This window comes from Trachemys scripta, chromosome 10, assembly GCF_013100865.1.
Source record: "Trachemys scripta elegans isolate TJP31775 chromosome 10, CAS_Tse_1.0, whole genome shotgun sequence".
In the NCBI taxonomy this organism is placed as follows: Eukaryota; Metazoa; Chordata; order Testudines; family Emydidae; genus Trachemys; species Trachemys scripta.
The window spans coordinates 16,373,284-16,386,207 of record NC_048307.1 but is presented as its reverse complement, the minus strand read 5'-3'; the positions used below and the strand labels follow the sequence as shown (position 1 = coordinate 16,386,207).

The window sequence follows — 12,924 nt, the reverse complement described above, 5'->3', positions numbered from 1 at the left end:
TGTTGTGACTCAGCCCTCCAGCCAGGTCACAGAGTCCCACACATATGGGGTACACTACTGGGGTACCAGTAGTCCTATAAATAATAATCTGTCAACTTCACATGGAACCATCAGTCCAAGTTTGGACTCATTAGTTCTTACCCCTGTAGTATAGTGGTGGTGGGGGGAAGGGTTACAGTAGTCCTTACTCCATGTCAGCAGGGGTTTCTGCTCCTCCTTCCTCAGCAGACTGGCAGAGGAACTCAGGCCCTCCCTCTCTACTGGGTTCCAGTCCACAGACCCTTGAATAGGGAGACAAGGCCCAACTGCACAAGGGCTGCCCCCTCAGACCACTTCCTTGCTCTACCTTGGGCTTTTGCCTCAGTCTCTTCATGGGTTCTCAGCATGTCAGTTCCAAAACATACCTTTCTTTAGAGAGGCTCCATCTCCCAGCTATCCCGCTCAGCTCTCTGACTCCCCCAGGCTTCTCCCATTGAGCAAGAACCAGCAATCTGCTCTCCTTCCTGAGTAGGGCCTAACTGAGCCAGGCTCAGGCCTTTTCACTCCTTCCTCCAGGCTTAACACCTACTGCAGGCTGATTGCGCCCACAGGCCCTCATTAACCCCTTCTGGCCCAGTGTGGGGTTGGTACACACCCATCACAGATCCCCCATATATCTCAGCAGGGTGTTGTGGGGAGTAATTAGTTAATGACTGTGTAGCTCTATGAAGATGTACAGCACTATTTTATTTTTAATTAGTTTGCAAAGTACTTTGAGTTCCTTTGATGAGAGGCTCTAAAAAAACACCATAGATAATCAGGTTATGAATTAAACATATGAGAGGGTGGGCTGAGGAGGTAAGGCCTAGCTGGCACGGGGAGAAACTCTACTGCCTTTCTACTGTGTATGGTCAGGTAAGACAAAGAGAAAATGGAACAGCACTCTTAATGATACTTATAAATTATATTGAAACAGAAAATGTAAACATGCTGAAGCAAGCATATGCCTCGGGCATGCTGAAAACCATGCACATGCTGTCTCAGAGACACAGAGGCTTGTTCTGAAATTCTGGGGCCTATCATCATCTGCTGTAAATGATCATAGTTCCACAATGCAGCTATGACAATTTACACCACTGGAGGGCCTGTTCTATTTGTTTGGGGGCAGACTCTATCCCTGTCTCTTCTCTCCCCAACCTCCACATTCCTAGGGCATACAAGGACATGCATGCAAAGGGAAGACATAGGGAGCCCACACAGCAGTAGGCAGATCCAGTAAGGCCTATTTTCACAAGTAATGGTTGCTGGAGGAGAGTATCTAAATCTCTTTCAGATTAAGCAGCCACCTAGGCCCCAATCCTGCTCTCATTTCAAATCAATGGCAAAACCCCATTCGGCAGGTCTGGGCCCCTAGTTCATAAGTGGGGAATGGGGTTGCCAATTTTGGTTGAATATATTCCGAGAGGTTTCATCACATCACATACTCTTTTATTAAAGATTTACTTTTAAATACCTGGCATCCGAAGGGTAGCCGTGTTAGTCTGAATCTGTAAAAAGCAACAGAGGGTCCTGTGGCACCTTTAAGACTAACAGAAGTATTGGGAGCATAAGCTTTCGTGGGTAAGAACCTCACTTCTTCACTTGCATCTGAAGAAGTGAGGTTCTTATCCACGAAAGCTTATGTTCCCAATACTTCTATTAGTCTTAAAGGTGCCACAGGACCCTCTGTTGCTTTTTAAATACCTGGAGACTCCAGGACAATCCTGGAGGGTTGGCAACCCTAGTAGGGGGAAGCTAGGCAAACTGCATGAAGGTTTGTGTTTATCAGGATTTCACAAGGTCAGAATGATGTGGATTGTACAGTGAGTATTCTCTCTGGGAATTCTGCCCACTTTGATCTACAGCACAGCGAGGCCCAAGTCTTTGTAACAGGGTTTTGTTTTAATCAGTCCTCCCCCTACTAATGCAAAATGGCTGAAAAGCGAAAGAAATAGGAAGCAGAAATGTTTAAAAATCAGCAATAAACGCTGCTGTAAAAAAGAAGTGTGGCTCCAGGAGCATGAAGTATGTCTTTTAATTATAAAATGCAGGTGTCTTGACGTACATAAAGTTAATCATCTAACTGGCATAGTGCTGCCACACCACGATTTATCCAGTGTTTCTGTGGCTGGTCTGAAGGGAGCTCTATTGGGAGAACATAGTTAGTTGAATGGCCTGTAGTGGACAAGGTACCTCTTCTTGCACTTGTCTTGTAAACAGGGCACGAGTAAATGTTCTCATGCAGAAATGTTGAACTTTTTCCAGGTTTCAGCCAAATTACAGGCATAGAATCATAAAGGATTTTTGGAAGTGATTCCCCAATCTGCATGGTTTCTCTGTCCCAACGGGCACCTTCTAAAAAGAGTCCTTTCACATATGCCCCATCTTCTGGCATTTCCTCCATGCTGTGTTCCTGTCTTGTCACCTGGAATGATTAAATAATTGGCTTTGGTCTCCTCTTATATCCAGAATATATTTACTCGTGGAATCATAATATCTGCAGTGCTCAGATAGCTGATTAAGGGCCTGATCCAAAGCCCAGTGAAGTCACTGGGAGATTTTCTTTGGCTTCAATGGATTTAGGATCAAGCCCTATGTGCTTCTTTGGTGTCCCCGTCCTGCAGTTCTTAAGGAGACCCAATCTATCTTTTGTTCATACTACTGGCAAATATGCTTAAATAAAATCGTATGTATTATTGAGTTCTCCATCATTTTAGTGGCATATGTATAGTTGTATGCATAGGGAATGAACTTCACCTTTGTATAGAGGACTGCATACTAGTTAAATACCACTTAAGCCCTCAGAATAGGACTTAAGTGCTGCATAGGTCTTGTACTGGCTCTCTGCAGAGGGATGAATTTTACTCAGAGACCTTATGATAAGAATGAATTAATTAAACAAAAAGATGCCTTGGTGATCACACAATTAAGATACCAAAGGAAAATTAACAAAATATAAAAGAAGAAATTAATGGCACTTAACCCGAACAGGGCCCAGGCTAAATACTCCTGCAACAAAAGTAGGGAGGCACACAGCAAAAAAAACCAGTACACTCAATCTTGTGCATCCTCTGCTACTAAAGGGAGTTCCTTCAACCACTGGTGGCTACTTTCCTCATAGGGAAGTGATTGTAATAAATCCCCGTTGCTGCACACAAGATATGTGACTGATACATCTTCTCATTTGTGCTTCCCTGGGTTTGTTTTCAGAGCACTCACCAAGATGGTTTTTAAGACCATTTTTCTAGCATGTGGCAAGTCTCATAAACACAGGCCTTGATCGTGTACCATTGCAGTCAAGGGGAGCTCTGCCAACTGACTTCAGTGAGCATAGTAGGATCAAAACAATGGAGAATCCACAACAATACTTCTAAAGATAATGTATTTTTCCATGCCCTAGTGTTTCACAGTCTGCTCATTATGGTATATAAGTGTTTAATGTTCTTTGGACTCATTATTAAGGGGGGAGGGACAGCTAAGTGGTTTGAGCATTGGCTTGCTAAACCCAGCGTTGTGAGTTCAGTCCTTGAGGGGGCCACTTAGCAATTTGGGGCAAAATCAGTACTTGGTCCTGCCTAGTGAAGGCAGGGGGCTGGACTCAATGACCTTTTAGCATCCCTTCCAGTTCCATGAGATAGGTATATCTCTTTCTGTGCAATCCCAATAGCCCTGAATCCCTCACTTAAACTATTACCAGTTTATCTCTCCAAGATCCTGTTTTTCCCATTCAGCATTCATTTTTCTCACTAGTTCTCTAATATTTTTCAGACTAGTGTCTCCTAGCCAAGGGATCAATTAAGTAGAAAAATAGCCTCTGGCACTTCTAGCCTCTAAAAGCTCTGTGGGACACCAGTCTCTGCAGCCTCAGAATCTATTTCTGATTGTTCAGGAAAAGCGTCCCCTCTTCAACAAGGACCCAGTTCCACTGTAGCATTCCATATCAGTTTCCGACTCCCCAGACAAAAGTCTCCTACTCCAGCCAGTATGGTCACAGAGTTGATGCTGACAGCAGTAAGAATGGGGCCCTCAGGCTGTAAGCTCACCAGGGCTGAGATGCTGGGCCAGGAGCAGCGGCACAGGAGCCAGCAAACAGAACTGGAAACAGGGGAGTTTGAATAGGTGTTTGTAAGAGAAGTTTGGGGAAGGGAGGAGTGTGGTGTTCTGGATTTTTGTGGGGGTGGTGGTGGTTCTTTTTTTCTTGAGAGGAGCTTAGGCAGGAATTCTATGACAGCTACTGAGGCAGCAGTGGTAGTGACCCAAGGAATGGAAGAGACAATGAAGATGACTGGATGTGGAAGCTGCAGGATGTACATTATCCTGAAGTGGGTACATGAAAAGTGCTTCGTTTGAATGAAGTGCCACCGCTGATGGAAGAGAAGATCCAAGGTTTGGAGATGCAAGTAGAAACTAAGGTTGAGTTTCAAAGGAGATTCGAACGATGATGGAGGGAAGGTGAGAAGAGGCTCAAAGAAAAACTCAAGACTCGCAGACAAGTTATTTAAGTTAAGCGCCAATGTTGACACAAGAAAAAAATGGATAACTGGCCATCAGTAAGTTTTGGCTTGAAATTAGACAAAGGTTTCCAAAAATCAGAGGAGTAATGTTCTGGAACAGTCTTTCAAGGGGAGCAAAAAACCGAACTGGCTTCAAGACTGAGCTTGATAAATTTATGGAGGGGATGGTATGATGAGATTGCTACAATGATATGTGGTTCATCTGCAACTGCTAGTAGCAAAAATCCCCAACGGCTGGAGATGGGGCACTAGATGGGGAGAGCTCTTAGTTACTACAGAGAATTCTTTCCTAGGTGGTCTTGCTGATGTGCTCAGGGTTCAACCAATCGCCATACTTGGGATTGGTAAGGAATTTTCCCCCACGTCAGATTGGCTGAGACCTCTGGGTATTTTTGCCATCCTCTAAAGCATGAGTCATGTTTCACTTGCTGGTTTAAACTAGAATAAATGGTGGATTCTCTGTAACTTGAAGTCTTTAAATCATGATTTGAGGACTTCAGTAACTCAGACAGAGGTTATGGGTCTAATGCTGGAGGGGCTGGGTAAGGTTGTGGCCTGCAATGTGTAGGCGGTCAGACTAGATGATCACGATGGTCCCTTCTGGCCTTAAAGTCTATGAGTCTATGAGATTCCAATTTCTGTTACACTGGTGTAAATCTAGAGTGACTCAGGTTCACACTGACACCCTAACATGTCCCCATTGTCTTGTCTATAAAGTGCTAGTTTGTTTTTGTTCTTTTCGTATAACATATGAAAATGGTTTGTATAAATGAAATTCCTCCACATATTTTTACCTCAAATTCAAATCCAATATGATCAATTGGGATGGTGTATTTTCTAGCATAGTTCTGTGAAACACCTGTTAAGAAGGACTGAGTAAAGTAGAATCCCGATATCCAAAATACGTTGGGTGGCCCTTCGTTGATCCACTCCTGAATATGAAAAAAACCCCAATATATTTATTAGCAAAACCCAAAACATTTATTTCTTTAGATTGTAAATACTCTTCAACCCTATCTTGCTGCTGAACACAATGTAAAACATTTCTCCTTACCCGAAAAGTCTGAAGTAAAAAGCTGGAAACTTTACATTGTCGCTACAGAGTAAGGACCAGATTGTGAAGTCCTTACTCAAACTTTTGAGCAGTTACTCACATAGATAATCCCAAGAGGACTGCTCGTAACTGCTTGTGAATGTGTGTAAGAAGTTCACAAACTGGCTCTATTTGGGAATTATACGTGACCCTAACTGAAGTAAATCCTCTCGTTCAGCTTTCACACATTGGTCCCTGAGATGGATCCAAACCAGTTTTAGTATACCTGGAAGAAGGCCAAACGTGTAAGAAGATCAGACACATAGCTGCCCAGGGGTTTCAGCGATGGATAGGATTTGGCTGCCCACATTGGTGGTACTTTGCCTCCGAGCATGCTGTTGAAAACATCCTCAAGTTCAGACGACATCAACACTTGACCTTTTATAGCTTTGCCTAAATTGACAAGACTGCTCCGAACAACTTCTGTAAGCCTGCAGATAAAGGGGAGATTGCCATTTCATTACTCACTAAACCTCTGGTCCAAAGCCAACTGAATTCTATGGACTGACTGCCATTGACTGAAAGCCCTAGAGAGTATTGAGAAATTTCTCACTGTATCTGTAAATACCAAAACCATTCTTTGGCTATTAACTTCTAGTAAAAACTTACAATAGACCAAGGAAATTAATTAACAATAGCTTTAAACTTTAGATACGTGTTGAAATATTGTCATATGCTGGGAATATAGGGGACTGAATGACTCAGAGGATTCGTAATAGGATATGTAGTCTTTCACCTCATCATCACTCGTTCACATCTGGTCCAGGTTAGCAGTGACTAAATGTTGTTACTATCAGATAACTGACCATCAGGATTCAGGAAGTCATTGGCTGCAGCTTTCAAGTATTTTGAATCTGTTCTCAAACAGCTTTTGTAAAAGAAGTTTATTATAAAAGGCTTGCAATTGTCTAAAGCTTGTGACCTGGTGCTGATCATGAACACAAACATTTTAGCATCTTTCAGCTTTTGTAAACTTAAAGAAAACAGGCTGCCTCACCTGTTGAATCTGATAAGTTCTTGCCTAAGAACTGTATTCATGGACTCCTCATAAAGCACTGGGTATTTCTTCATTACCGCTTCCAGGTTAAAGTCATTTGGTAATTTGGACAGGATGTCCCGTGCCAAATCTTCAACAGTTTCCTGAAATCAAGAATGTGCAGAGAATGGGGAATTTTTTCAAATGGCCTTTTTTTTTGTTATTGTTACTTTTTACAAAACAGATTTCCTCAAATATTGTTGTTTTATATGCTTTTGCTTCACTGGATATTTATATAGCTATTTATGGATTATATACAAAGGCCCTGTTCCCCACATTATTGGGGAGCTATGAGCTGGCCTGACTGATCTGAGGGACTATCTGCACAGAGCAGAAGAGGGTGTGAAAGGGGCTCCCTGGCTCCTCCATGATCATGGCCTGTGGAGCTGGAGAAAGGGGTGGGGAGCGGATGAAATGACTCATCTTCCCCAAGCTGGCCTTCTGTGGATTCTGGCCCCCTTATCTTCACCACAGGAGTCACCCAGGCTACTGCAGCCCTGAGACTGCAGCAACTCCTATGGAGCAGCCAAAGGGAAGCACAGCTGACAATCTGTATCCTAGCAGTTAAGAACCTTGAGGACAGCCATGTGTGTGTGTTGAGGGCAGGATGTGGGGAGAGGAAAGGCCGGCTACAACCTCTTGATTTCTGGGGGAAGGAGATCTTTGGCCCTAATGGGCCTATGTTGCCTGACTGACCGTCCTTGAGGTGACTTCCCAGAACCATGGACTCTGTGCCCAGGGCGAGTCTGAGCAGAGATCAGGCTGAAGGAGATCTGACTAGTGCTGTGTGCGTGAGGAGCCCAGGTCAGAGCATAAACCTCCAGGATCAGTATTTGCTCAATGAAATTAAATTCCATATTTTGAAACTGCCTTGGAATCTGAATCCAGGAGCATAATCAATTATATGTTTCAATTATCACTGTCACAGTTGCAATGTGGTGATGATTGAATCCACAAGGAGTCACTCAAACCCCCTCCCGGCCCAGTAGTCATAAGCGGAGGTGGATAACTCCTCTAAACTATAAGGGATGATGCACTAAGAATGCCTCCCTAAGACGCTTCCTTGACAGGGGATTGTTTGGATCCCCACTCCCCATTACCTGTGGGGATTTGCCACCTCCACCCACTTGTCTAGGCAGAGTCAAAAGCACTCCACTGAAAAGCTGGTTGGTCTCCTGATTATCTTTAGTGATGTCTGCATTCTCATGAAGCCCAAACACTTCAGGATGTGTTGTAATTGGTAAGCTTCTTAAGTAGTCAATGTAAGACTGCAAGGAAAACATGTAGTTACCAAAAATGTGTATTTAATAGCTTTAATGGAACACAATGAGAATGTAATACACAGTTGGTCATGTTCAAACACATGAATTCCCAACTAAAAAATCATTGCTTTACATATCCAAGCACACAAATACAAAAGCTTTGAAGATTTCAGAAACTAATTTAGGACCTGATCTTGCAGTCTTCATGTAAGTATTGAGTTTATCTAATTTTCTATACTAGCTAATAAACTCCACAGCCTTACGCAATTATGCTGTTGAAATCAGGAGCCAGATGCAATATTTTCAAATATCAAAAGAGCTAGACCTGGGCAAACCATGCTGTCATGGTAAAAAGGGTCTGCGGGAGCTGTAGAGTCCCCTTGCATAATTTCTCTGCAGCCTGACCCTTCCCAGCTTTGCAGCACCATAACGGTCCTGAAGTAGAAAACCTGCACAGATGTGGCATCATTTTTACTCATAGGAAACAGAACATTGTAAGATCACCGCATCTCTCATCAAGTTGCATCAGAACATTAAGTAGAAAAGCAGCATCACTTGCCCCATAACCTCAGCCAGGCTGAACACAACACCATCAACAGCCTCAGGAACAACTCTGACATCATAATCAAAAAGGCTGACAAAGGAGGTGCTGTCGTCATCATGAATAAGTTGGAATATGAACAAGAGGCTGCTAGGTAGCTCTCTAACACCACGTTCTACAGGCCATTATCCTCTGATCCCACTGAGGATTACCAAAAGAAACTAAACCATTTGCTCAAGAAACCCCTGAAAAAGCACAGGAACAGATCTGTACAGACACATGCCTAAAACCCCGACCAGGGGTATTCTATTTGCTAGCCAAGATCCATAAACCTGGAAATCCTGGATGCCCCATCATCTCAGGCATTGGCACCCTAACAGCAGGATTGTCTGGCTATATGGACTCTCTCCTCAGGCCTTACACTACCAGCACTCCCAGCTATCTTCGAGACACCACTGACTTCCTGAGGAAACTACAATCCATCGGTGATCTTCCAGAAAACACCATCCTGGCCACGATGGATGTAGAAGCCCTGTACACCAACATTCCACACAAAGGGCTGGTCTACACTAGGAGGGGGGATTGATCCAAGATACGCAACTTCAGCTACACAAATAGCGTAGCTGAAGTCGAAGTATCTTGGATCGAATTACCTGGGGTCCACACGGCGCGGGATCGACGGCCGCAGCTCCCCTGTTGACTGCGCTACCACCGCTCGCTCTGGTGGAGTTCCGGAGTCGACGGTGAGCGCGTTCGGGGATCGATATATCGCGTCTTAACGAGATGTGATATATCGATCCCAGATAAATCGATTTCATGAAGATGTACCCAAAGATGGACTACAAGCTATCAGGAACAGTATCTCTGATAATGTCACGGCAAACTGGTGGCTGAACTTTGTGACTTTGTCCTCACCCACAACTATTTCACATTTGGGGACAATATATACCTTCAAGTCAGCGGCACTGCTATGGGTACCCGCATGGCCCCACAGTATGCCAACATTTTTATGGCTGACTTAGAACAACGCTTCCTTAGCTCTCGTCCCCTAAAGCCCCTACTCTACTTGCACTACATTGATGACATCTTCATCATCTGGACCCATGGAAAAGAAGCCCTTGAGGAATTCCACCATGATTTCAACAATTTCCGTCCCACCATCAACCTCAGCCTAGACCAATCCACACAAGGGATCCATTTCCTGGACACTACTGTGCTAATAAGCGATGGTCACATAAATCCACCCTATACTGGAAACCTACTGACCACTATACTTACCTACATGCCTCCAGCTTCCATCCAGGACACGATCCTTGTCTACAGCCAAGCTCTAAGTTACAACCGCATTTGCTCCAATCCCTCAGACAGAGACAAGCACCTACAAGATCTCTATCAAGCATTCTTAAAACTACAATAGCCACCAGCTGAAGTGAAAAAACAGATTGACAGAGCCAGAAGAGTACCCAGAAGTCACCTACTCCAGGACAGGCCCAACAAAGAAAATAACAGAACGCCACTAGCCGTCACCTTCAGCCCCCAACTAAAACCTCTCCAGCGCATCATCAAAGATCTACAATCTATCCTGAAAGATGATCCCTCACTCTCACAGATCTTGGGGGACAGACCCGTCCTCACTTACAGACAGCCCCCCAACCTGAAGCAAATACTCACCAGCAACCACACACCAGAGAACAAAAACACTAACCCAGGAATCTATCCTTGCAACAAAGCCCGATGCCAACTCTGTCCACATATCTATTCAAGTGACATCATCATAGGACCTAATCACATCAGCCATGCCATCAGGGGCTCATTCACCTGCACATCTACCAATGTGATATATGCCATCATGTGCCAGCAATGCCCCTCTGCCATGTACATTGGCCAAACCGGACAGTCTCTATGCAAAAGAATAAATGGACACAAATCTGACATCAGGAATCATAACATTCAAAAACCAGTAGGAGAACACTTCAACCTCTCTGGTCACTCAGTAACAGACTTAAAAGTGGCAATCTTGCAACAGAAAAGCTTCAAAAACAGACTCCAGTGAGAAACTGATGAACTTATATTTATATGCAAACTAGATACCATCAATTTAGGCTTGAATAGAGACTGGGAATTGCTGAGCCACTACACAGATTGAATCTATTTCCCCATGTTAAGTATCCTCACACCTTCTTGTCATTATCACTACAAAAGTTTTTTTTCTCCTGCTAATAATTGCTCATCTTAATTAATTAGCCTCTTAGAGTTGGTAAGGCAACTCCCACCTTTTCATGTTCTCTGTATGTGTATATATATCTCCTTACTATATGTTCCATTCTATGTATCCGATGAAGTGGGCTGTAGCCCACAAAAGCTTATGCTCAAATAAATTTGTTAGTCTCTAAGGTGTCACAAGTACTCCTGTTCTTTTTGCGGATACAGACTAACACGGCTGCTACTCTGAAACCAGTTCAAGACTGGTGAGTCTGTATTCTGTGCATACAGAGATACATTCTGACACTCTTTATGATCTTACATTTTTTTTGTTTCCTGGACACAGTAATACACAGCAATGTACTCTGAGAATATTATTCTTAAAAGTTCACATATAAACTCAATGACTTATTAGAAGAAATTTCTGTCCTTTATTTCCCTACCTGGTATGGTCCATGTGGTGGTATGTAGTAGTCATCCCCAGGTGAAAGTTTATACTTCTCCTGTTCTATATCTTTATTATAGACTATGGAAAGAAGTGACAGAAGAAGACGCCTGTCTTTGTCGTCTGTTACTCTCCCACCATAGTTACATTCCCCTGGGAAATTAAACAGAAAACAAGGCTGAAAGATTGAATGGTTATTTATAAAGACGTAATAAAAATGGCTTACATTCAAGAATTCCTCTGGTAAGCTGAAAACCATGACAGGAACTAACTAACCCAGTGTTGCTCAAGCTGTGATCTCTTGGCCATAAATGGTGGGGGGGCACTTCCAGCTGGTCTGGGAAATTCCTTCCCTCACAATGATGAATCATGTCATGCTTCAAGCAGTAATGCTTCCTGCTAACTGAAACCCCTCTTTGGGGCTCTTTTGGCCTTTCCATTTTCCAGAGGCTTTATCTGACCAGCTAAACTCCAAAAACTAAGCACTTCTCTAAGCCCTATATAACTCCTTCCTGTCTTTGGTATAAACTCAACCCTAACTCTATTTGTGCACGATGACAAAACTGTAGAGACATAAACAAGCAAGAAGACAGAACCACTCTGCAAAAGGACCTGGAGAGATTAGAACAGTGGGAGCTGCAGGCAATGAAGAGCGATTTGGTTCTAAGAGAATAGAAACTTTTATATAAAGGAAGAGGAAATAACAGCATAGGTACAAAGTGGGGAGACAGACAAGCAGTCACACCTGTTACATTAAACAAGTTTATTTTCATATCTTCTCTCCATAATACTATCCCAATATTACTTTTCATGTAACTAAATTCTCTATTCACTGCAAAGAAGCATGAAATCATGTTTTGGAGGTTGAGAGGTGTCCATGAGCAGGCCTCTAGCTGAAGAATGAGCAATGTGTAGGTGACTGACTACCACGAAATATTATATTAACTATTCACAAGGCACAGGGCAATCCCCAATACCTTACGAGGAGGGGGGATTATCACACTCCCTGGCAAATCTCCAGCTCTGAATATGTCATGCTTTGATGTATTGGTCAGCCAAGGTGACAGAGATGCCATTGATGCTTTTGTTTGACAAATGTTAATCAAAGCCAAGGAGTTTTTCTGGACCACGAGTAACCTTTCTAGTTATGCAAACTACAACAATGATCTAGTTACTCAAATCTTATGCCTGGGGGTATAAACTGCTTGGCTGGGGGGAGGGAGAAGGTCAAGAAAGAATAACTAAATGGAATCTATCCTATTTATCAAGGACCATCATTGTAATTATGATGTTATTATTCATCACCTGAAGTTATTTTTATATAATACCCACCAGTCTATATACATTACAGAGTGCAACTTCTATACCTGTTAGATAGGTCAGAGCTTCAAATGGGATTTCTTCATACTCATTCAGAAACATCTGGATCTGTCGCATACTGATTCTAAGATCAGATTCATTGAATTCATATGGAATATTCCAACCTGTTCAATTAAAAAAAGACATGTGATGCAGTGGTATATTGTCCTGATAACTATGCTTAGGAAATAATGACATTGGTATGAGGTCGTCATTACAGAATAACAGTCTCCTGCCACTAGATAACTACGCAGTGAAGCTTAGGCATCTGCCTGAGTGTTTACTGCCCAAGTTCGAGATAGCTATCCTTAACAACATCCTATCCCAGTGCAACATTATATACTTACTTACTGCATTCCAAATAATTAAAGATGTGCCCATAGGTCCTGACATTTTGACATTGCTCACAACTGAAAAGCTGTATTCTAATAGATGTACAGTGCTTTAGCTGATC

The 12,924-nt window shown here is 43.0% G+C and overlaps 1 protein-coding gene across 1 annotated transcript in view; it reads right to left on the bottom strand.

Annotated features, from left to right (window-relative positions):
• Positions 1-2,038: 2,038 nt before the first annotated feature.
• DNAH3 (dynein axonemal heavy chain 3) overlaps positions 2,039-12,924 on the bottom strand; it is a 120,820-nt gene continuing 109,934 nt past the window's right edge. The window contains exons 55-61 of the mRNA XM_034784789.1: positions 12,479-12,595; positions 11,110-11,264; positions 7,762-7,929; positions 6,623-6,765; positions 5,852-6,056; positions 5,327-5,464; positions 2,039-2,443 (exon numbers count right to left, since the gene is read on the bottom strand). Of these exons, the coding sequence (XP_034640680.1) occupies positions 2,090-2,443; positions 5,327-5,464; positions 5,852-6,056; positions 6,623-6,765; positions 7,762-7,929; positions 11,110-11,264; positions 12,479-12,595 (1,280 nt within the window). The 3' untranslated portion in view covers positions 2,039-2,089. The remainder of the gene's footprint in view (positions 2,444-5,326; positions 5,465-5,851; positions 6,057-6,622; positions 6,766-7,761; positions 7,930-11,109; positions 11,265-12,478; positions 12,596-12,924) is intronic.